The sequence below is a fragment of the Muntiacus reevesi genome, chromosome 1 (assembly GCF_963930625.1).
Source record: "Muntiacus reevesi chromosome 1, mMunRee1.1, whole genome shotgun sequence".
Taxonomy (NCBI): Eukaryota; Metazoa; Chordata; class Mammalia; order Artiodactyla; family Cervidae; genus Muntiacus; species Muntiacus reevesi.
In genome coordinates this window covers 74,327,019-74,351,641 of record NC_089249.1, presented here as the reverse complement: position 1 = coordinate 74,351,641, position 24,623 = coordinate 74,327,019, and the positions used below count along the sequence as shown (strand labels likewise).

At 37.7% G+C, this 24,623-nt stretch overlaps 1 protein-coding gene across 2 annotated transcripts; it reads left to right on the top strand.

The window, feature by feature from the left end:
- Positions 1 to 6,300: 6,300 nt before the first annotated feature.
- Positions 6,301 to 15,333, top strand: LOC136161197 (T-cell surface glycoprotein CD1a-like). Of its 2 annotated transcripts, none has more exons than XM_065925835.1 (6): positions 6,301 to 6,649; positions 7,009 to 7,275; positions 7,810 to 8,088; positions 8,294 to 8,572; positions 8,896 to 8,986; positions 15,081 to 15,333. In XM_065925835.1, exons 1-6 carry the CDS (start codon positions 6,589 to 6,591, stop codon positions 15,094 to 15,096), a joined length of 993 nt encoding a protein of 330 aa, XP_065781907.1. In that variant the 5' UTR covers positions 6,301 to 6,588; the 3' UTR covers positions 15,097 to 15,333. The 2 variants fall into 2 exon arrangements, with proteins under 2 accessions (XP_065781907.1, XP_065781898.1); XM_065925826.1 differs by lacking the exon at positions 15,081 to 15,333 and adding an exon at positions 9,140 to 12,477.
- Positions 15,334 to 24,623: the final 9,290 nt, after the last annotated feature.

Genomic DNA, 24,623 nt, shown 5'->3' with positions numbered 1-24,623 from the left:
TGTTTCACTTGAATTTTTTGTGAGGCATGTTAAACTAAGCATTCTCAAGAAAAGAAATTCCCACTGCAGAAATGTATATGAGAAATGTTTGAAGTGACAGTGAGTTAACGTTTGGTGGTGGTGGTTTAGTGGCTCAGTCGTGTCCGACTCTTGCAACCCCATGGACTGTAGCCTTCCAGGATCCTCTGTCCATGGAATTCTCCAGGCAAGATATTGCAGTGGGTTGCCATTTTCTTCTCCAGACAATCTTCCTGACCCAGGGATCAAACCTTGGTTTTCTGCATTGCAGGCAGATTCTTTACCAACTGAGCTATGAGGGAAGCCCTGAGTTAACATTTATATAGTGCTTAAGATTCTATTATTCCCCTTATTGTACAGATTAGGAAACTGAGTCACTGGGAAGTTAAGTGTGGTGGGTAAGGTCCCACAGCAAGAGTTTTAGAATTAATATTCCCAGTCAAACAGGGAGCAATTCCATGTTTTAACCACTAAACTGCTCAGACTCTGCCTAAACTAAGTGTTGAACATTCAACATGTGTTATTTCATCTGACCTTTAGGACTTTTTGCTGCAGATTTTTTAAAAGACAAATTTGAGGTCAGAGAGAAGTTACTGTCTTTTCTTGTCTAGGATCATATAGTCAAAAAGTAGAAAAACTGAAATTTGGACCAAAACCTTTTCCTCTCTGTGCTGGATATTCAGATCTTTTCCATCTGAATCTAGTTCAGATTCTGCTTTATTTAAGAAGAGTTGCAATCATGCAACAAAACTTGCTAAGCAGGAAGGAATGTGGTTAGTTACTCACTCCCCACTCTCATTTGGCAGGACAGAAGAAGGTTGAGGAAGTCTTGCCAAGGTCACCCAGCCCACTAGAGTGGATCTGTGGTTGAATTCATGTTCAGGAACTTTTCTAATTTCATTTTAACATAAGAACAATTAGCAACATTTTTATAAAAAAAAAAATTCCTGACCCATAGAATGGCTTGTGTTTGCAAGCTCTAGTCTTATCTTCATCCCTGATGAGCTGTTCACCTTTGGTAGCTCATGTCATCTCTGTTACCCTTAGTTCCCTCATGTGAAAAAGTGAGAAAGCAGAACTGAGTCATCTCAGCAGAGGAACTTGTTGGGGAGACAGGGTAAAAAACATAGCACAGGGAGTGGCCAGGACTTTGGGTGTCCCCATTTCCACTTTCTGTTTCAGCCTGTTTTCTACTTTGTTTTATATACGGCAGATTCTGTATATCTACCATATGTTTATCACCAACAAATTAGTAGTAATAGCAATAATGCTATTTATTGAATGCCCACTATAGTGAGTATATAAATTTACATTTCTGAGGAGACTGAGGATCCCACTAGCCTGAGATCACAGCAAAAACGGTGGATCTAGTGTTTGTACATAGGTGTGGGGGAGGGAAGGGGACATTTTATATAAAGGACTAATATAGGATAGGTAGGGACAATGGGTTCAACAATTAGTATCCATCTAGAATGGTAAACATATTCTAATGCTATATGTTTGTTTGAAAGTATAGGATTAGAGATGATTTCTTGGTGTCTTCTTTGATATTTCAAGAACGCTGGGTCTGCTTCTTGCTAGGGCTATACAGAAATTGCTGGACTAATGTGAAGAAGGAAAGAGCATTCCTCATTCCAGGATACCAGCTTACCTGCATCAAACATAGGCAAGGCTATATACTATAATTCAGTACCCTCATCAAAAGAGTCAACAAGACTAGTCAGCATACGGATTGAGGACCAGGAACCAAGGACTGAATAACAGTGTAACTTAACTAAAAACTTCTACCAATGGTGAGGGGCAGAGCAGAAGGTGAAATTGGGATGGAGTCTGAGATTCCTTGGTATAGTAATGAATCTTCTGTTTCTGCTCTGTTTCACGTAGAAACTGGGTACTTTAAGAGTCCCAGACTGAATCTCTTAGTAGATACAGAAGCCACACTTCAATGAAGGTAAAATCAGAATAATGGTGAATTCTAACATTTTCTAAGCCTATAATCTCCAACTATGTCTCCCATTTATATCTTCTTGTATGCCTTTCTCTCCAACTATTCTAGATGGATACTAATTATTGAACCCATTGTCCCTACCTATCCTATATTAGTCCTTTATATAAAATGTCCCCTCCCTCCCCTGCACCTATGTACAAACACTAGATCCATCATTTTTGCTGCAATCTCAGGCTAGTGGGACACTCAGTCTCCTCAGAAATGTAAATTTACATGCTCACTATAGTGGACATTCAATGAATAGTATTATTGTTATTGCTACTAATTTTTTGGTGGTAAACATAAGCAAATCAAATTGTTGTGTTGAACAAAATGCTCATTTGGGTCTTCCTGTAACATCTTATGGAAAAATATTGAATGAACTTTTTGGCCAACCCAATAAATTACTGATGTTTTGTCTCATTAGGCTGAAGCATAAAGCAGTATTGAATGTCATTTCACCTGCCACTGGTAAGGACTAGAAATCCTGCAACCAGTGAAGTCAGTCTCTGCTTTAGGCAGGCTCTTAGAACACCAGGTTCCTACTTGGAAAACAGAGAATAATAACATGTATCCTGTCTTGTCTTGCCTCAGTGGGGAGCTTCTGCTGAAGGGTGATAGTGCTTAGTGAATAAGAAAGAGCTGTACCATGATATGGGGTCTGTAGGAATTCTGTATATGGAGAGGAGTCCAGACTGCATGGACACCTCTGCTTAGAGGGCTGACAGTGCAAGATAAGCCTGGAAATATTTGAGCAATGTGTCTAAAACAAGTCAGATTTTTCTCCTCCTTCTCACTTAGATCTCAGGCAGTGATACTGAATTTCCATTTCCTTAGTTAGCCCAGGCTTATCCTTCCAGTTCCCTTTGCTCAAGTGGAGGAGCTTTAGTTCACCACTGAATTATTACTGTCCCAACTCCTTGTTTGAAGGACCTGGAATAGCAAGATATTCCATAGGGAAGCATGAGAGTCAGATCTATGCAGCTAAGGAAATCCTTCCACAAAACTTTTCTTCTGAGCAACCCAGGGGAACAGAGCAATACGCTAACATGTTTGTTAACAAGAAGTCCAACAAACTGTTTAGTTGAGCTGGGGAAACCAAAGGGTGAGTCCAGGGAACTGTTCCCAGGAGAGGCTGTGCCTGCTTAATGAAGCAGAACCTCAGCTTTAGTGATTATCAAACTTCAGTGATTATCATTTTCTCTGCAGGGGTCTCTCTCTGCCTGAGTTGAGGAGCAGGGAGCTTCTGGGAGGCCCCAGTTTTTTCTTCATGCCTCCCTCAATTAATACTAATTGGGAACATGAGAATGCAGAGCAGGATGCAAAAAAAGCACCTCTAGAAAACGGTTCTCCTAGGAATCCTTTCCCCAGGTCTGTGGGAGGTACCAGCTTTGCAGTTTTGCTTGAGCCATGCAGAAGGGCATCTATTCCCTATGTTCATAGGAGGCCCTGTGGATGTAGAGTAGGAGTCAGGAGGCCTGAGCTTTAATCGAGGTTCTGCCACTAACTAACTCTGACCCAAAGTGGGTTATACACCTTTCCTGAGCTGTATATATTTTTTAGATTCTAGGTATTCTTGCTAGAAGAATCTTTGCCACAAGCAGTTTTGCCATAAGAAAAGGGCATAGTGAAAAAGATAAAAAGAAGATAATTAAATATGAAAAATTAATAAAATTGTAAAAAATATTTCATTGTGAAGAGTAAAAATATAAAAATATCTGAAAACAAACTGGTGTAGCTTCATGCTTATAGTTGTATTAGGGTATATCTTAGAGGGAACAGTGATGTTTCCTTTCTCAAAGTCAATATTAAGGACTCAGGATCTAATACTGGATGCAAGTTGTTTATGATATAAAAAAAAAAAAAAATCTGCCATAAGTCACTTTCAATTTCCCTGGAAGTAAAACAAACAGAGGAGGGATGCAGCTACTTCTTATCAATACATGTAGTGTACATAGTTGGAAGCATATATCTAGATTTTATTTAAATTTTCCATCATATGTCCAGTCCTAATATTTCACCAAATTATCTCAGCTAGATTCTGTGCCAGACACCAAAATTCTGTCTGCATTATGTTCTCCACTATAAAATAGCAAAAAATAATCACCATTTTCAAGAACTGTATTCATCAGGAATCATATGGTTATTTTTTTGAAACAGGAGAAATCTTATTCTTATTTTGCTTCCAACTTCAAATGTTGCTTGATACATTTGGTAAATACAGCACTAAAGAACAAGCTATTGTATATAAGTTAGCTAAAGAATTGATAATTAATGCTATTGAAGACTGTGGTGAATTACAGTTTTTTATCTTTAAAGCCCAAATTGGTGTATGAACAACTTGCTGTGTGGTGAAACTACTTGCAGAAAAAAGTGTTTACAGTGAAAATACTAACTAAAATTTTTAAAATATATTATATATATATATATAAAATATGGATATTTAATTTTATGATTAACAGCATCAAGAAACAAGAATGTAGTTTCTTTACTTGTACTTAAGGGGAAAAGGTCTACTGAGTATGAAAAAAGCAAAGGGAGAGTAAGATCATTATATGCCCCAAGAGACAGCTCACCTCCAAAAGAAGAGGGGTGTATTCTGTATTGTCACACTTACTTGCTCTTTCAGAACATTTAAAACATATCATTTCCTTTTTAGGAAGAACAACATTTCCTCTTAAGAAAAAAAAAAAAAATCAGTTCTGATCACCTGCCTATGCATTCATCTCTGCTTTTCTCATACCCATAGACATGTATACTACTTATGTCTCATGACTCTGAGTGTACTGAAAAGTTAGAACCTCAAGTGCAATTTTTAGTGTTGACAATACTATAGAAGAATATGCAGTCAGAAAACCTTGGGTTTAAATTCCAATTCCACAAATCAGCAGTTGTAAAATTCAGTTCAGTTTAGCAAACCCCTATTCCCTTCATTTTTAAAACTGAAAAAGTTAATAATACCCACTTTAAGGTTGTTGAGAGAATAGAGATGCTTTCTTCTGGCAGCTAAGAGGTGCTATAAGTGTAAAACCCAACTTTGCTGATTTCTATTACTATCAGCATTATCTTTGCACATCTAGCACCTAATAGGATCAAAGAGATGACTCCTCAATTGATAAGAAAAATAGTTCATTGAAGAAGTTCTTTGTCTCTTCAAAAGTCCTGCAATCACTCACAGACTGAACTGCTTAAAAGTGGTCAGAAACACTTCTGAAACTGACTCAACTCTTTAGTTATCTTTGAGAGTCTAAAGTTTTCTGACTAGGGGCAAGCAGATCGGAGCATTTCTTTTAGTTATAATCTAAGAGGAGATCATATCTAGAAACATATGGGACCTCAATTATTGCATACTAAACTTAATGAGCTATTTGGAAAAATCAGGGTGCATAACAAAGGTCCCTGATCAAAGCCTGGTACAGCGAGGAGGTTCAGTTAATATTAAATTTCTATCTTCTCCTTTAGAAACGTGAGACTACAAGAATCCTTATCACAGTGTGATCGTTTTTCATCTCACAGTACTGCTTATAAGTTTTGGTCTTCCTGTATGTTCTATTGAAAATACATACTTAATTGACTTTAAATACCAGAAAACATTTTTTTTAAAACAATGTGTAGAGCAGTTTTAGGTTCACAGTAAAATTGAGTAGAAATCACAGGCTACCATATAGCTCCTGCCTTGACCCCTGCACTGCCTCCCCAACCATCAACACCCCCATCAGACTGATACATTTATTACAATTGATGAACCTACACTGACACATCATTATCAGCCAAAATTCATAATTTATGTCATTATCACCAAAGTAAAACAATGATGTATGCTCAATGGGTTTGGACAAATGTGTAATGACATGCATCCACTGTGACAGTATATTTTAGTTTGGTTTCACTGCCCTAAGAATACAACTGCTACATCTCTTTGTCTCCTACAACCTAGCCCCTAGCAACAATTGATTGTTTACTGTCTACATACTTGATTCTTCCCTAAGAATGATGGAGAATTGGTGTCAGTTTATGCTGTCTTTCAAAGCAATCAGAAGGAATTCTGCAAAAGCTAATAAAGCAACCAATAAGAAGTCAGAGATGTGAATGAGGTGGGGTGAGGGTAAGAAAGAGGAAGAGAACAGCTGAGAAGATATTCAAAAAGGCAAAAGAAGGACTGTATGTCAGAGAAGAGCAGGGGCATGAGAACATTAGATAGGTCACTAGGAAGACATCTAGTTTCTCGGTTTTATTATATGAATGAGGGGGAAAGTGACTTATATTCATTGACTTTTCAGTGCCATATAAAACTTGGTCCATAGCAGTTAGGCTAGAGAAAGGTGAACAGGATAGAATCTGGTGACAGGAAGAGAAGCTGGAAGTCAGAGGGGACAATCAGAACTAGGAGGGAAATGAGTATCTGAGGAGGTGGCCCAGGGTTTAGGGAAGGAGCAGATTTTTCTTTTTTCAGATGTTGACTAAAGGGAAGTTTTGTCTGTTGGCAGGAGAAGGAAGTCAGAATAGAGGCATTGTGGGGTAGGTTTGTTTAGAACAGAAATCAAAGACTGACATTTCTGAGAGAAAAAACATCTGCAAATGAGATGCTGTTTCTGCAAATTTCATTGCTCCTGACTCTTCTCCCATGTGGTGACAATAAGAATGGTAAGAATTCTGTTCAAAAAGATGTGTGTGTGCATGTGTGCGTGTGCGTGCATGCAGGCAGGCACATCCACCTGTTTGAGCTTGTGTGTGTGAATGTGTGGCATGCATGTGTGTATGGAGTGGCTTCCCCAACCTAGAGACTGAGAACATCAGCCTAATTTCATTCCAGTATCACTGACTCCAGGTCCATGTGCCCTTTCGAAGGCTATCTATTATGTATGGGTCCCTGGGGCAGCCAAATGTTTGCTGAGGTGTCTTGCTTTTCCCCTAAATTCTGAGTTTCCTCTCTTTGGCACCTTTCTTTCTCTGCTCTCTCTCCTTCCCAATGCCCCTTCTCATTCTCTTTGTTCTTTTCCCAGACTTCCAGGAGCCAATCACTTTCCAAATCATTCGGATCTCATCATTTTATAGCCGATTCCTTACACAAAACCTGGGCTCAGCTTGGTTGGATGAGTTGCAGACTCATGCCTGGGAAAACGACTCCAACACAGTCATATACCTGCATCCTTGGTCCAAAGGCAACTTCAGCGATGAGGAGCTGATAGAAGTGGAGAAAATACTTCATACATTCTTCATTAGACTTGGCCAGGCACTTTACAACCATGCCAGTCAATGGAAGCTTCAATGTAAGTTCAGTTCCCTCAGTGGGTATTGGGGATATGGTGCAAGTTATGGTGTGTGTATGTGTGTGTGTCTCAGTGAGTTTCTTATTTCTCTAATAAGCAGCCTCCATCAATTCTGAGCCTTACCAGACACTCTCATCTTCCTCATTCCTTAATTCACTTCTTGAAGTGTGATTTTATCACCCATCCAATTGCTTTAGCGATCAGTCTGTATATTCAGTGTAACCTACAGCATTCTACTCACCCTACATTATTATAATCCCAAATCTCTCACACTAAGTCCTTCCTTATTTTTTTTACCTGCATAGTTTACAATGCCTTCTTCAAATACTTGGCCCCTCATGGCATTCATCTCTTTCTGCATCTCCAACTACTACTAGTTCCCAATCTCTGAACCTCCAATCAAACAAAATTTTGCTCTATTCCCTCAAATTTTCTAAAATCCTCCCTTATGCTTCTATCATCTTTTAATTAAACTCATTTTATTTTATCTTATTTACTCCTTCCTTCTTCTAATTTAGAACTTTTCTTCCCCAGATCCCTTTGAACTGCAGGTGGCAGGTGGCTGTGAGATGCACATCAGAGATGCCTCAGTAGGCTTTGTGCGAGTTGGTTATCAAGGATCAGACTTCCTAAGCTTCCAGAAAAATGTATGGATACCCTCTCCAGCTGGTGGAGATACGGCTAAGTTTGTCTGCTTACTATTCAATTTATACCAAGGCACACTGGAAATAATACACAAGCTGATCAGTGACACCTGCCCACGTTTCCTCCTGAGTCTTCTTGATGCAGGAAAGACATATCTCCAGAGACAAGGTCAGTCCTGCATCCTTCCTCCACAAATTTTCTGTTCTAAAATCACACCTTCTCATCTTGCTAACAAGGAGCCAAGTGGGGGAAGGGATAACGGGTGATGACTGCTAACAGTGGGAAAAGTATGTCCATCTAAACTGACCTGAAGCTCTGAACCTCTGAGTCTGTACTAGAGTCCTCATGTGACGACCTTCCCTGTCCTCTGCAGTACGACCGGAGGCCTGGCTGTCCCCTGGCCCCAGCCCTGGCCCTGGCCGTCTGATGCTGGTTTGTCACGCCTCTGGCTTCTACCCAAAGCCCATTTGGGTGATGTGGATGCGGGGTGAGCAGGAGCAACAGGGCACTCAGAGAAGTGACGTCTTACCTAACGCTGATGGGACGTGGTATCTTCAGGTTTCCTTGGATGTGGAAGCCAGTGAGGCATCTGGCCTGAGCTGCCGGGTGAGACACAGCAGTCTAGGAGACCAGGACATCATCCTCTACTGGGGTGAGGAAGAACTGGGGCCCCGCTGGGCTGGGAATAGGTGGTCCTCAGGCAGAGCAGGAGAGCCAGGTGAAAAATTGGGGATTCTAGGGACTCCACACCCAAAAGGAATAAAAATAAGAAATACAAGAGTTAAAAATGAGAGTCCTGCAGGTATAAGAAAATGATAAGTTTCGATGGAGTCACTCTGAGGAGGGATAAGAGAAGAAACAAGGAGGGAGGAGATTGTTGAGGAAGATATTTGAATAACAAAGGAAAAGCATGGAAATGCAGCAAGACAGTGGGTGGGTTTGAGAGGACACCCTTGTGTACACCCCCCTCCACAGATCATCGCAGCTCCAGTGGCTGGATCATCTTGGCAGTGATAGTGACCCTGGTCCTCCTGGCAGGTCTTGCATTTTGGCTTAGGAAAAGCTGGTGAGTTGTTTGTGTCCTGCCTCCCCCCCAGTTCCCACTTGCCTGCCCACCTGTTTCTCTCTCTTCTCATTCTCCTCCCAGCCCCTTTCCTTCTTGCCCCTCATTTCTCACCTCCACCTCATGTAGAATGACTTCAATCTCTGTTCTCATCAGGACTTGCTGTAAACCTTCAAACACACTTTTCCCTCTGGAATGAGATCCCAGCAGCCCAGGAACCCAGGACACATCTAAATAGAACTTGGTGATGACGGCCTTTCCACTCTTTGTACAACTTCTTTGGATGCTGCTTTTTTCTGCTGAATGATCAGTTGTTAATATAAGCAATAACAAATGTAATTTTGCAGGATTTGCTGTTCTAACCTAGGTTTGAAACTTAAAAATTCATAATTTAAATTCTGAATGGATTACAGTCCTAGGATCCCTCACATATTCAAATGTGAGTGGGTCATCAGGCTTATTTCAGATGCCCCTTCATCCAAAGGGCCTTTCCTGATTCACCAGTGGAAGCTGTCTCTGTCTCGTCTGAGTTCCCAGCAACATTTAAGTGGACTTTGCTAAATCTCCTCCTCACTTCAGATTCTTTGTGGCCAATGTCTAGTTGTCTTTCCCCCTTCTAATTTTTAAGCTCTTGAGAACAAAGTTCACATATTTTACTATGTGCGTCCTTGGCAAAATGTCTTACCTGTGTGTGATATGTTCTCAGTAAAATTCTGTGTTAAGTTTATTTCAATTTTATAGCCTTTTAAACATCGTTTTCCTTCCTGCTGTCTTTGTAGTAGTTGAGACATTTGATGCTCTTCTGACTAAAGTACTCCTCACTTGACCAAGAAATTTCACAATTTTCTAGTTCCTTAGTGATTTCTCTGAGCTCCTGAGGAGAAACAGAGTTTTGCCTCTGACAATTCTAATTATTTAATTCTAGAGACCTATTGGGATGAAGTGTTGCTCCAAGTATTCTAAACAGAAAGAGGAAGGCAGAATATAGATCCTAATTTTTCAGGGTGGTTCATATATGAGAAGCAGAATTATCATCTTGGAAATTGTTATAAATATTGGGTCTTGGATCTCTTCTTAGACTTCATGAATCATAATTTGCATTTTAACAAAATCAGAAGGGGTTCATAGTTGCCTTTAAATTCCAGGAGCACTTATATGAGTGATGCCTGAGAGATAGTGGTGGGAGTATTTCCCTGAAGAGAAAAGAAAAGTCAAGCAAAAAGAACAAGAGTATTGATCCTCAGGACTGAAGTGAGATCAAGACTAGGAGATTACATAAAACATGTTCTTGTTATTCATGATGTTGTGTTAAATTTACAGGAAGTGCTGATTTAGTGAAAATTGAGCCATTGCTTCTCAGGCAAATGCAGGGTTTGGTTCCAGTGAGCTTTTGGTCAGAACATTTTTTGTCAACTAATAAATACATAGCTTTATGTGTGATTCTGCATATATATCTATATCTATATCTATATCTATATATATATATAGATATATTTCAAAGTAACCTATTATATACATATTTCTTAATTATAAAATACCAGCCAAGAAGTGTTTAATCTTTTCTTGGTCCTGGGTAACACTGTCGTAAATATCTTTGACTTTCAGCCATACCACTGTGCTGTCCACTATACTTTTAAAAACAAAGAAAAAAGGAAACAAACAAAAACCAGTCACACCTCATGAATCCACAAATCTAGCTCTTTCCCCATCTCTTCAGTAGCTTCATCATAACATTGTAGATATTACTTTAACACTGGAGTGGCTCTACTTATAAATCAGTAAATTTCCTTCTGTTTTCCTGGATTTACTGCACCGTTGATTCATTAACACTGAACTCACAGCTCACAATCCTACAAGGCGCACTTGAACAAAACTTTATCTACATGTATGTTTTCTTCATAAGACATGTCCACTTTCTGTGCTTAGGAACACCAGACAACACTTCAACACTTCGCCTTAGGACTATTTTAAACAGCAACATCACCATCAAAGTGCACAGATACACAGGAAATTTGGCCTAAGTAGATGGTGGAAAGAATATGTTTACAGTTTGAGAACTGCAATAAAAATGCAGGGAGTCACCTTTCTCATCTGGGAACTTGTGAGGCAGGTGGTATTTTGTACCACTCTGCACACATCCCTGAATGACTGTGAAAGTATTGTGAGTATTTATTTGAGCATTAAAAATAAATTTTAGCAGACAGATAAATAAGCACATGCAGAACTGGTGAATAGTGAAGATAGACTCTTTATGACTAATGAGTCAAATTGGCACTGTGAGTTGAAATATCCATGGAGAGACTTCAATTATTTTAGGATTCATTAATCAGTTCAACAAATAATTATTAAACACTTATCTTGCATCAGGAACAAATTGAGCATAAAGTAGTGGGGGAGAGAAAGATCACTACTGTGTTCTGAGCTGAAAATTTTTGCCTTGCTAGTTTGTATGTCTTTGGGGGAAAATATCTATTTATTTAGGTCTTCTTCCTATTTTCTTTTTGTAAATTGGGTTGTTTATTTTAATGATACTGAGTTGTATGAACTGTTTATGTATTCTGATTAACCCCTCACTGGGTCATGTCATTTGCAAATAAATGTTCCTATTTAGGGTAGGTTGTCTTTTCATTTTATCCCTGGTTTCCTGTTCTGTTCAAAAACTTTTGTTTAATTAGTTCCTGTCTGTTTATTTTTGCTTTAGATTCCATTGTCTTAGGAAACAAAGGAAATATTGCTACAGTTTATGTCAGAGTGTTCAGCCTGTTTTTCTTCTAGGAGTTTTATAGCTTTTGGTCTCATATTTAGGTCTTATTCCATTATATTTTTGTGTATGATGTAAGACAATATTCTAATTCCATTTTTTTACATTCATCCAGCTTTCCAAGCACCACTTATTATAGAGACTGCCTTTTCTTTATTGTATATTCTTGCTTCCTCTGTAGTAGATTAATTGACCATGGGTTTAATTCTGGGGTCTCTATTCTATGCCATTGATCTATGTGTCTCTTTTTGTGTCAATATCATATTGTTTTGATTACCATAGCTTTGAAATGTATTCTGAAGTCAAGAGGGCTTCCATGGTGAATCAGACAGTAAAGAATCTGCCTGCGATGTAGGAGACTGGGGTTCAATCCCTGGGTTGGGAAGGTCCCCTGGAGAAGGAAATGGCAACCCACTCCAGTGTTATTGCCTAAAGAATCCCAAGGACAGAGGAGCCTGGCAGGCTACATGCAGTCCACGTGGTTGCAAAGAGCTGGGCACGACTGAGTGACTGATACTTTCACTTTCACTTCACTGAAATCAAGGTGTATAAATACCTCCAGCTCTTTGTCACGACTGTCTTGGCTCTTTGAGGTCTTTTATGTTTTCATACTTTAAATTATTTGTTCTACTTTCATGAAAAACTTCCATTGGTACTTTATAGAGATTACATTGAAATTATGCAGTGCTTTGGGTAGTGTGGTCATTTTACCAATATTAATTCTTCCAAGCAATAAACATGGTATGTTTTCTTACCTGGTCGTGTTGTTTACAATTACTTTCATCAGAAACAGCATCGCATTTTATAATAACATATAGAAACAGAAGGATAATATAGTAAGAATGTGGGGAAGAGAAAAGAATGGGGATAGGTCAATCGATCAGGTCGTTTATAGAGGAAGTCTGCTCAGACCAAATGATATCCATGAACCACAAATGGAGAATAATTCAACAAAGCACTAATGATTCTAAAGGCAAAATACAACACAACAAAACAACAGTTGGAAAATGTTTAATGATGCTGTATAAAATAGAGGCTGAATTTGGATTTGCTGTTCAGTTAAGTTGTGTCTGACTCTTTGTAACCCCATGAACTGCAGCATGCCAGGCCTCCCTGTCCTTCACAATCTCCCAGAGTTTGCTCAAACTCATGTACATTGAGTTGGTGATGCCATTCAACCATCTCATTCTCAGTTGCCCTCCTCTCCTTTTGCCTTCAATCTTTTCCAGAGCCAGGATCTTTTCCAATGAGTGGGCTCTTTGCAACAGGTGGCCAAAGTGTTGGAGCTTCAGCTTTAGCATCAGCCCTTCCAATGAATAGTCAGGCTTGATTTCCTTTATGAATTACTGGTTTGACTTCCTTGCTGGTCAGGGATCTCTCAACAGTCCTCTCCAGCACCACATTTTGAATTAGGATAATGGGTTTCATAGTAGGCAATGTCTTAATAGAGAAAACAAACAAAAAACTATGCAATATTGTTAGCTTTATAGCAAACTATGCAATAAAATACTTTTATATCTAAGAAAAATATTGAAGTATCTGCAACCTCAAGACTAACTGATTTAAAATGCTAAGGTTTTTGCAATCATTAAAGTCTATAAATGGGGCTTTCTTGGTAGCTCAGATGATAAAGAATTCACCTGCCAATGCTGGAGACCTGAGTTTGATCCCTGGGTTGGGAAGATCCCCTGGTGGAGTGAATGGATACCCATGCCAGGACCCTTGCCTGGGGAATTTCATGGACAGAGGAGCCTGGAAGGCTAGAGTCCGTGGGGTGGCAAAGAGTAGGACATGACTGAACAACTAGCACTTTCACACTTTCACAAAGACTCTAGATAGGGATACATTTCTATATTTTACCACATGGTGGCAGTAGAAATTAAAACAAAGTTTTTTTCAGCTACCTAATACTGAAATTTTCAGGACTCCAAATCATTATACTATTTAAATTCACAGTAACTTGTTAGCTCTAAACATAATTAAAAATTGCTTATAAAACATGCACATAATATTAAAAGTATATCAACAATAATATGGAAATAAAATCCAAGGGAATATGTAGCCAGTAAAACAAGCTAACCCCAAGAAGGATTATCTTATAAAAGAAAGTGTCATGGCACCCTATGCACAGGCTATATGTGGGTGGGTCATGGATTATTAGAGGACTATAAGATGCGTAAGACAGATCAATTACACAGTCACAGAGTCTAGAAGAAACAGACAAATATGTTGTTCAGTAATGACAGCTCTTCCTGGTCCTGAGGCCCCAGGGAAATTTCTTTCATCAGTTTCCATAGAGAAGAAACTATTTGGTTCAGGGAACAATGTTCTTAGGAAAGTTCTTTCAGTAAATTTCATGAGGTTCACAGGCCTGGTGGCTTGTAGTCTCAAAGTAGGGTGAGCATGTCAGTCTAAAATATATTTTTAAAAAATGGGGAAAATAACTATATGCAGCACATAGGATCTGGTTCACCTGTGCAGTTCTTTGATGCTCTGGAAAATTCAATAGCAGATCTTACATAATTGACAGAAATGAGTAGACTCTAAGTCTCCCATAAATATTGTTTATGTTGAACTAATTTGAATCTTTTTCAGCAACAGAGACTTTTAGATTGTTACTATAACCTATACCGTATGTGTGACAGTTTTATATAATCTGATAAATGCAGAGTAGTGACTCTAATCAATGGAGTTGTAGGTGGAATTTGCAATTGAAAACTTCTCGTAACTTTTGGAGATCACTCATGGCCTGTTGTTTGAATCTCAAGTGCTCCCAGGAGGCTGATAATACCTGTAGCAAGGACCAAGATTCTTCTCAAGATATAATTTGGTTCTGCTCTAATACAACCTAATTGTAGGTTGGCCTACCTACAATTCTGTCCATTCCCAATGCACGGCCAATTCCACTTCAGAGAGAATACTAGACAGAACTTGAGAAAGGGAAATGTTCAAAATGAGGATGAGCCCTAATTTTGATCTAAAGTGTTCTAAACAAAACATCCATGGTCTTTGAATAAGTGACCTATATCCAGATGAGCTATTTAAGTGAAACTGTTAACTTATGCCCCTAAATTGACAGTTGAATTGCCAAATAGTGCTGTTTGGCAAAGACCACAGATTTTTTCTTGAAATCTATTTTACACTTCCTCCAGAATTAATCAACTGCTTAATCATTAGCTGGGCAGAATAAAATTACATCTCTTAGCACCCTTTTAACTAGTTGTGGTTATGTGACTGAGCTCTCAAATCAATGCGATTTGACAGCTTTTGCAAAGGGATCTGAAGTATTGGGGGGTGGTGAGTGTGCTCAGCTTTTTCCTTTCTCTTTATTTTCAGCATAACACGGGTTTGATGGATGAACCTCCGGCATCCATTTCAGAGAATAGGATTGCCTTTGGAGTGAGGATCAAGCATGGTAAAGGACAAAACAAAACAAAGCAAAACAAAACAAACAAACAAACAAAAAAACCCACAAACAAATACCTCAAAACGAAAGAGGAAACTGGAACCAAGTCCATGACAATGAAATGACATAACAAACCTGAATTGCCTACTTATAGTCTTTTCACAAGAGAAAGAAATTTTTGATTTTAAATATCTATTTTATATATTTTTAAAGATTTATTTTCCATTTTAATTTTCTGTTACTTGGAGTCAAATTTGATCCTAACTAATCCAGGATGTTAGCTAAATATCAATTTAAAGTTAATACTTTTGGTTTATGGAATGTTTACCTATAACTCTTTACTTTTTTTCATTGTATTGACATATATGCATTATTTATTTTTTGCTAAGAGGAAATAAAAATTTTGACAATAGTACCCATGTTATCTGTATATAAGTTCATTTTTATCTAAAAATTTTCTAAGGCAAGGAAGCAAATGCAATTATCATCTGAAATTTATATGAAATTAATATTTACATGTGTATCTGTGGCTGATTCATGTCTATGTATGGCAAAACCCACCATAGTATTGTAAAGTAATTATCCTGCAATTAAAAAATTAGTTTATTTTGAAAAAGAAATCATAGTGAACTTCTATGAAAATGATAAATTGAAAAAATTAGTAATTCTTTTCACTGAGATAAATCCGAAGTACAAAAAGTAATTTTTCTACATTTAATCTATCAGAGAGATTTAACTTACAAACAAAAACCAAAGAAGATCTGTAAGATACATAGAAAGTTGAGGTAAAATTTTATCATATATTCTCACTCATTTTGAATAAGATGGAAGGTTGATACCTGTAGTTTAGAGGAATAAGTTCAATGCAGGAAATAATTAGCAAAGTCTTCTGGAAACTTTCTTGTAACTATAGAGAAAAAAATTATTGTGAAAATGAAAAATAAATTAATATATGAAAGATCATCCTTAGTCTCGCTATGTTTTCATGTCTCAGTGGTTTGCTGATGCTGATTTCCCTACCCAGGCTGCCTTCTATCTACCAAGATCTATTGTGGAACTTACATTCAACATTTAATGGTCAATGTAAACATCACCCTCTCAGTGGGACCTTAACAAGATGGCAGAGTAAAAGGACCTTGAGTTCATCTCCTGTCAGGAGCACACCAAAATCACAACTAACTGCTGAACAACCATCAGTAAAAAAGACTGCTGAACGTACCAAAAAAGACATTCTATATCCGAAGATGTAAAAGAAGAAGCCCCACAAAATGGTAAGGAGGGCATCCTTGTGACATAATTGAATGCCACGCTCCCCAGGTAGGAAACCTACAAACTGGAGATTAATTACATCACAGAAGTTCTCCTGCAGGAGAGTGCTAAGTTCCGCACCAGGATGCCCAACCTGGGGCCTGGCCTTGGCTCCAGGGGATTTGGCTTTGAAGGCCAGTGGGGCTTGAATGCAGGCGCTCCATCGGACTGGGGGAAACAGAAACTTTACTCTTGAAGGGTGCATGCAAGGTCTCATGCATACCAAGACCCAAGGGAAAAAGCAGTGACTTTATAGGGGCCCAGGCCAGACTTGCCACCTGGTTTTAGAGGATCTCATGGGGAGGTGGGAGCAGCTGTGGCCCAGTGTGGGGACAAGGACACTGGTGGTGGAGCTACTGAAGAGTATTCATCTCTGAGCTTTCCTGGAAGCCACCATTTTGGCATTAAGGCTTTGCCACACCCAACAACCTATAGGTTCCATTGCTGAGATGTCTCAGGCCAAACACCAACATGACAGAAACACAGCTTCATCCACCAGCAGACAGGCTGCTTAAAGACTTCCTGAGTGCATGGCACTTCTGTCCTTGCTGCTTGATGCAGCCTGCCCACCAGAGGACAAAGACTCAGCTCCATTCACCAATGGGTAGGCACCAGTCCCTCCATCAGGAAACCTGCAAAAGTATCTAGACCAGCCTCACATACATAGGGCAGACATCAGAAACAAAATCCCTACAAACCAGCAATCTGCAGAACCAAGTTCTGAGAACACAGATCAGAACTTTCCTTGGCATTAGCTGGTGTCTGACCCTTGGATAATGAGAGGGCTGTGTACTTATGGAACCTAAAATGCATCTGCTATAGAAGGCCATTTCTCCAAGGTCAAGAAACATGACTAGCCTTCCACAGACATCAAAATGCAACTAGAAATTTAGACAAAATGAGATGGAAGGAGGAATATCCTACAAGAAAAATACTCTATACAACAAGACTCTCATTCAGATTTTACAGAGAAAGTAAAAGCATATAAAAAGCATACATACAAAATCTAAAAGAATTTGGCACCACCAAACAAGCTTTACAACAAATGCTAAAAGAACTTCTATAAGCAGAAAAGAAAAGGCCACAATTAGAAACAAAATAGTTATGAAATGGGAAACCTCACTGGAAAAGGCACACATGCGGTAAACATAGAAAATCATATACACACAAATATTTAAACCAGTAACTGTGAAAAAGGAGAGTACAAATGCATGATATTTGAAATGCACTTGAAATTAAGAGATCAGCAACTTAAAACAACCGTGTGTGTGTATGTGTGCGTGTACATAAAATAAATGGGGGGCTATGAGGCTACTATGTCAAAACCTCATGGTAACTGCAAATCAAAAATCTATAACAGATAAGCACAAAAAAGAAAAAGGAATCCAAATGCAACACTAAAGATAGTCATCAAATTGCAAGAGAAGAGAACTAAAGAGTAAGGTAGAAAAAAGACTTACAAAAACAAATACAAAGCAGTCATCAAACTGGCAATAAAAACATACTTATTAATAATCACTTTAAATATAAATGGATTAAATACTTCAACAAAAATTCATAGACTGGCTTAATGGATACAAAAACAAGAGACCCACTTCAGATCTAGAGACACAAACCGGCTGAAAGTGAGGGGATAGAAAAAGATATTCCATGTAAATAGATATCAAAAGAAAGCTGGAGTAGCAATACTTAGATAAAATAGACTTTAAAATAAAGACTATTACAAAAAACAAAGAACGACACTGCATAATGATCAAGGAATCAATCCAAGAAGAAGATATAAGAATTGCAAATACATATCTACCCAGCATAGGTGCACTGCAATATATGAGGCAAATATTAACAGACTTAAAAGGAGAAATTGACAGTAACACAATAATAGTGGGTGACATTAACACCCTTTGTACATTAATAGAGCATCCAGACAGAAAAGAGATACAGGTGTTTTTTTTTTTTTTTTTTTCATTTATTTATATTAGTTGGAGGCTAATTACTTTACAATATTGTAGTGATTTTTGCCATACATTGACATGAATCAGCCATGGATTTACATGTGTACCCCATCCCAATCCCCTCTCCCGCCTTCCTCTCCATCCCATCCCTCTGGGTCTTTCCAGTGCACCAGCCCTGAGCACTTGTCTCATGCATCCAACCTGGGCTGGTGATCTGTTTCACCCTTGACAGTATACTTGTTGTTCTCTCAGAACATCCCACCCTCGCCTTCTCCCACAGAGTCTAAAAGTCTGTTCTGTACATCTGTGTCTCTTTTTCTGTTTTGCATATAGGGTTATCGTTACCATCTTTTAAAATTTTGTATATATGCATTAGTATACTGTATTGGTGTTTAACTTTCTGGCTTACTTCACTCTGTATAATGGGCTCCAGTTTCATCCATCTCATTAGAACTGATTCAAATGAATTCTTTTTAATGGCTGAGTAATATTCCATAGTGTATATGTACCACAGCTTCCTTATCCATTCGTCTGCTGATGGGCATCTAGGTTGCTTCCATGTCCTGGCTGTTATAAACAGTGCTGTGATGAACATTGGGGTACACATGTCTCTTTCAGATCTGGTTTCCTGGGTGTGTATGCCCAGGAGTGGGATTGCTGGGTCATATGGCAGTTCTCTTTCCAGTTTTTTAAGGAATCTCCACACTGTTTTCCAAAGTGCCTGTACTAGTTTGCATTCCCACCAACAGTGTAAGAGGGTTCCCTTTTCTCCACATCCTCTCCAGCATTTATTGCTTGTAGACTTTTGAATAGCAGCCATTCTGACTGGTGTGCAATGGTACCTCATTGAGGTTTTGATTTGCATTTCTCTGATAATGAGTGATGTTGAGCATCTTTTCATGTGTTTGTTAGCCATCTGTATGTCTTCTTTGGAGAAATGTCTGTTTAGTTCTTTGGCCCATTTTTTGATTGGGTCATTTATTTTTCAGGAAGAAATAGAAGATCTTAACAAACCCATCACAAGCAAGGAAATAAAAACTGTAATCAGAAATCTTCCAGCAAACAAAAGCCCAGGACCAGATGGCTTCACAGTTGAATTCTACCAAAAATTTAGAGAAGAGCTAACACCCATCTTACTCAAATTCTTCCAGAAAATTGCAGAAGAAGGTAAACTTCCAAACTCATTCTGTGAGGCCACCATCACCCTAATTCCAAAACCAAAGATGCCACAAAAAAAGAAAACTACAGGCCAATACCACTGATGAACATAGATGCAAAAATCCTTAACAAAATTCTAGCAAACAGAATCCAACAGCATATTAAAAAGATCATACATCATGACCAAGTGAGCTTTATCCCAGGAATGCAAGGATTCTTTAATATCCACAAATCAATCAATGTAATACACCACATTAACAAATTGAAATATAAAATCATATGATTATCTCAATAGATGCAGAAAAAGCCTTTGACAAAATTCAACACTCATTTATGATTAAAACACTCCAGTAAGCGGGAATAGAAGGAACATACCTCAACATAATAAAAGCTATATATGACAAACCCACAGCAAACATTATCCTCAATGGTGAAAAATTGAAAGTATTTCCCCTAAAATCAGGAACAAGACAAGGGTGCCCACTCTCACTACTATTCAATATAGTTTTGGAAGGTTTGGCCACAGCAATCAGAGCAGAAAAAGAAGTAAAAGGAATCCAGATAGGAAAAGAAGAAATGAAACTCTCACTGTTTGCAGATGACATGATCCTCTACATAGAAAATCCTAAAGACTCTACCAGAAAATTACTAGAGCTAATCAATGAATATAGTAAAGTTGCAGGATATAAAATTAACGCACAGAAATCCCTTGCATTCCTATACACTAACAATGAGAAAACAGAAAGAGAAATTAAGGAAACAAAATCATTCACCATTGCAACAAAAAGAATAAAATACTTAGGAGTATGTCTACCTAAAGAAACAAAAGACCTATACATAGAAAACTATAAAACACTGATGAAAGAAATCAAAGAGCACACAAATAGATGGAGAAATAAACCGTGTTCATGGATTGGAAGAATCAATACTGTGAAAATGAGTATACTACCCAAAGCAAACCATAGATTCAATGCAATCCCTATCAAGCTGCCAGTGGTATTCTTCACAGAACTAAAACAAATAATTTCACAATTTGTATGGAAATACAAAAAAACCTCAAATAGCCAAAGCAATCTTGAGAAAGAAGAATGGAACTGAAGGAATCAACCTGCCTGACTTCAGGCTATACTACAAAGTGACTGTCATCAAGACAGTATGGTACTGACACAAAGACAGAAATATAGATCCATGGAACGGAATAGAAAGCCCAGAGATAAATCCATGTACCTATGGACACCTTATCTTCGATAAAGGAGGCAAGAATATACAATGGGAAAAGACAACCTCTTTAACAAGTAGTGCTGGGAAAACTGGTCAACCACTTGTAAAAGAATGAAACTAGAACACTTTCTAACACCATACACAAAAATAAACTCAAAATGGGTTAAAGATCTAAATGTAAGACCAGAAACTATAAAACTCCTAGAGGAGAACATAGGCAAAACCCTCTCCGACATAAATCACAGCAGGATCCTCTGTGACCCACCTCCCAGAATATTGGAAATAAAAGCAAAAATAAACAAATGGGACCTAACAAAACTTAAAAGCTTTTGCACAACAAAGGAAACTACAAGCAAGGTGAAAAGACAGCCTTCAGAATGGGAGAAAATAATGCCAAATGAAAAAACAGACAAAGGATTAATCTCAAAAATATACAAGCAACTCCTGCAGCTCAATTCCAGAGATACAGGTCTTAAACAGCATATTAGAATAGATAGACTCTACTGATATTTATTGAACATTCCACCCAAAAGGAGCAGAATACACTTTCTTCTCAAGAGCACATGGAACATTCTCCAGGACTGATCACATGCTGGGCCATGAAAGAAACCTCAGTAATGTTAAGAAAATTGAAATCATATCAAGGATCTTTTCAGATTGCTATAAAAATAATTGATCACAATGCTAAGAGATTAGAAATCAACTACAAAAATATCCCTACAAAAACACAAGCACATGGGTACTAAACAAAATGCATCTAAACAACCAATGAAATAAAAGCGAAATTCAAGAAGTTTCTAAAGACAGAGGAGAATAAGAACATGATGACATAAAATCTATGGGATACAGCAAAAGAATTTCTAAGAGGAAAGTTTCATTTCAGTTCAGTTCAGTTCAGTCGCTCAGTCGTATCCGACTCTGAGACCCCATAAACCACAGCACGCCAGGTCTCCTTGTCAATCACCAACTCCTGGAGCCTACCAAACTCATGTCCATTGAGTCAGTGATGCCATCCAACGATCTCACCCTCTGTTGTCCCCTTCGCCTCCTTCCCAGCATCATGGTCTTTTCAAATGAGTCAACTCTTTGCATGAGGTAGCCAAAGTATTGGAGTTTCAGCTTCAGCATCAGTCCTTCCAATGAACACCCAGTATTGATCTCCTTTAGGATGGACTGATTAGATCTCCTTGAAGTCCAAGGGACTCTCAAGAGTCTTCTCCAACACCACAGTTCAAAAGCAACACTTCTTCAGCACTCAGCTTTCTTTATAGTCCAACTCTGACATCCATACATGACCACTGATAAAACCATAGCCTTGACTAGACGGACCTTTGTTGGCAAAGTAATGTCTATAGTGTTACAAACTTAACATCCAGAATGAATGTTTCAATTCTTTGCAAAAATTTGCCAACAGTGGTTTGACTGGTGCTTGCCTTATTCTTATCATAATTTATAAAGTATTTTTTCTATGCCTTGGTGAATTTTCATAATTCTTTCTAAATTTGAATCAGGTAGGTTCTAACATTTTATACTTGTTTTCAGTTTTGGGAAGTATCTGAAATTTCCTTAAAGGTGAAGTCTTCTGCAGGTATAACTTCATTTGAGACACCTTCATCAATTTTATAACAACCATTCTCCTCATTTATGTTGATAAGTTCCTCTATCTAGTTTCATATCTATAATTTCTCAACCAATGACAATATCCATATTCCTCAGGCCAGCTATTTCTTCAATGACTTCATTTACATTCAGTTCAAATCTCACTTCCAGCATTTTCATTTTTATCTTTGTTGGTCATTTTAAAAAATATATTATTAATTTAAAATGTCTCAGAATTTATGTAGGGGATGTTAAAATACAAGGAGACAATCAAGTATACCCTTTGATGTCTGTTCATGGAAAAAAATAACAGTCAATGATAAAGTTTGTGAAGGGTTGTGATTTGTCAGTGATATCATTAGTTCTTGATTGCATGCTTGTTATTTCCATAGAGATTCATGACACTAAAAATTAGTAGCTTTGTAATTTACTTACATTTAATATATTGTGGCAACTGAAATTTGAACCATACTGTTGGGGAATTGGTATTATTTAAATAAACTCTGGTAACTAAAATTTGTATATATTGAAAGTGTGCAAAGCAAGCATTGCCTATATTAGACAAAAGAAGGCTGCATCATTTGTGGACCCCTAGAATTTTCCTTGTTCTTTTTTTGCTTCTGCCAAGTGACCAGCTTAGAGCTATTTCTTTGTTATTGTTGTAAGATAGCTAATATTTTAAAAACATGAGAGAAATGACAGTAAACTTCAGTTTTTGAAAAATAAGATCATTTTGAAATTAACATAGGCATACCTCTAATAGTATATCCCCTACATGTTTAGCTGCATGCTTTTTGATTGCCTCTTATGATAAAAATTTTTTACATCATTTTCTCCAGGAACATGAAAAGATCATCCAGTCTGTCTCTAGCATAAATTGATCACATTTGTTTTTCCTTTTTATTGATTGTTTAGAAGAACTCCTTTTCGGTTTCATGATTTACTACTACCAATGTAAATTTTAAAATTTGTTTTAAGACTATGTTTTAGAGCACTTTTTAGGCTTACAAGAAAATTGAGGGGGAAGTATAAGTTTGCCCCCACATAGTCATATCCTTACCATCATCAACATTACTTTCCATATGGCACATTTTTTTTTTTTAACCAAGGATAATCTACATTGACACATCATAATCACCCAAAGTTCATAGCTTACCCCAGAATTCATTCTTGGAGTTGTATATTGCATGGGTTTGGATAAATGTAGCCTTCATTTAATATTGTAAAGAGAATTTTCACTGTTGTAAAAATTCTCTGCATGTTGTCTATTCATCTTTTTTTGCCTAGAACCACTTATTAATAATAATTTCCTGGGTTGGGCATTCCAAATTGAGTGAACATTATTCAACATTAAATTCATGTGAAGAAAAACCTGCAATCATGTTTTATCTAAGAATGATTTTAAGAATTTCTAGCCAGAGCATAAGGTAACCACAAGATTTCTTTTTATCTTCCTGTTTAGTAGGGTGAATTTTTATCTGGTCTTCTTACTGAGGATGTAATAGAAAGTCTCATACCCAACTTGTATCTTTTTTTGGAGGTCTCAAGACTTTACCTCATCATCTGTATGGCTATTATAGCCAACCCCCTTGGGAATCAACCCTTGACAACACCTTGGGAAGTCCAAGTGTCAGTATTCATTTCAAGATCCAATTTTCAATGTCTCATCTGATTGTTTTCTGGGCAATTTCCTTAATCTTATGAGGTGAGCATATGCTTGTATAGATAAATAATTTATAAAATTATAGTTTATCCAGAATATCTACACTTTTATAGCAGATTTTTGTTTTTGTTGTTGTTCTTTCCTGGCTTTACTCTTGCAAAAAAAGCATCTTATTTGTCATGCATATATTTAAGCACAGAAATTGAAGGGTCAAGTGATATGGAAATACTCTAGGCTTTAAAATTTAACCGAGGTGGTGAGCAGTGTTTAGAACGAATGGATAGGGAGATTAGGGAGGAGTGCTGATAAAATAGAGAGGGGACCCTGGGGACTCAGATTAAAGGTAAATAGAGAACATTATGGAGTCATAATTAAGTAAGAAATGAGGACCAGGAGGCTGAGAGGGAAAACACTATGTAAATAAAAATGAGTATGAACACAGACCAAGTCAAAGAATGTTAAAATTGAAATGGAATTGGAGAATATAAAATTATTTTAGTCCAATCATTTTACAGTGGGAGAAACTGAGACCCAAGGCAGTAATCAATTCATTCTAGTAAGGGGTTTATCCT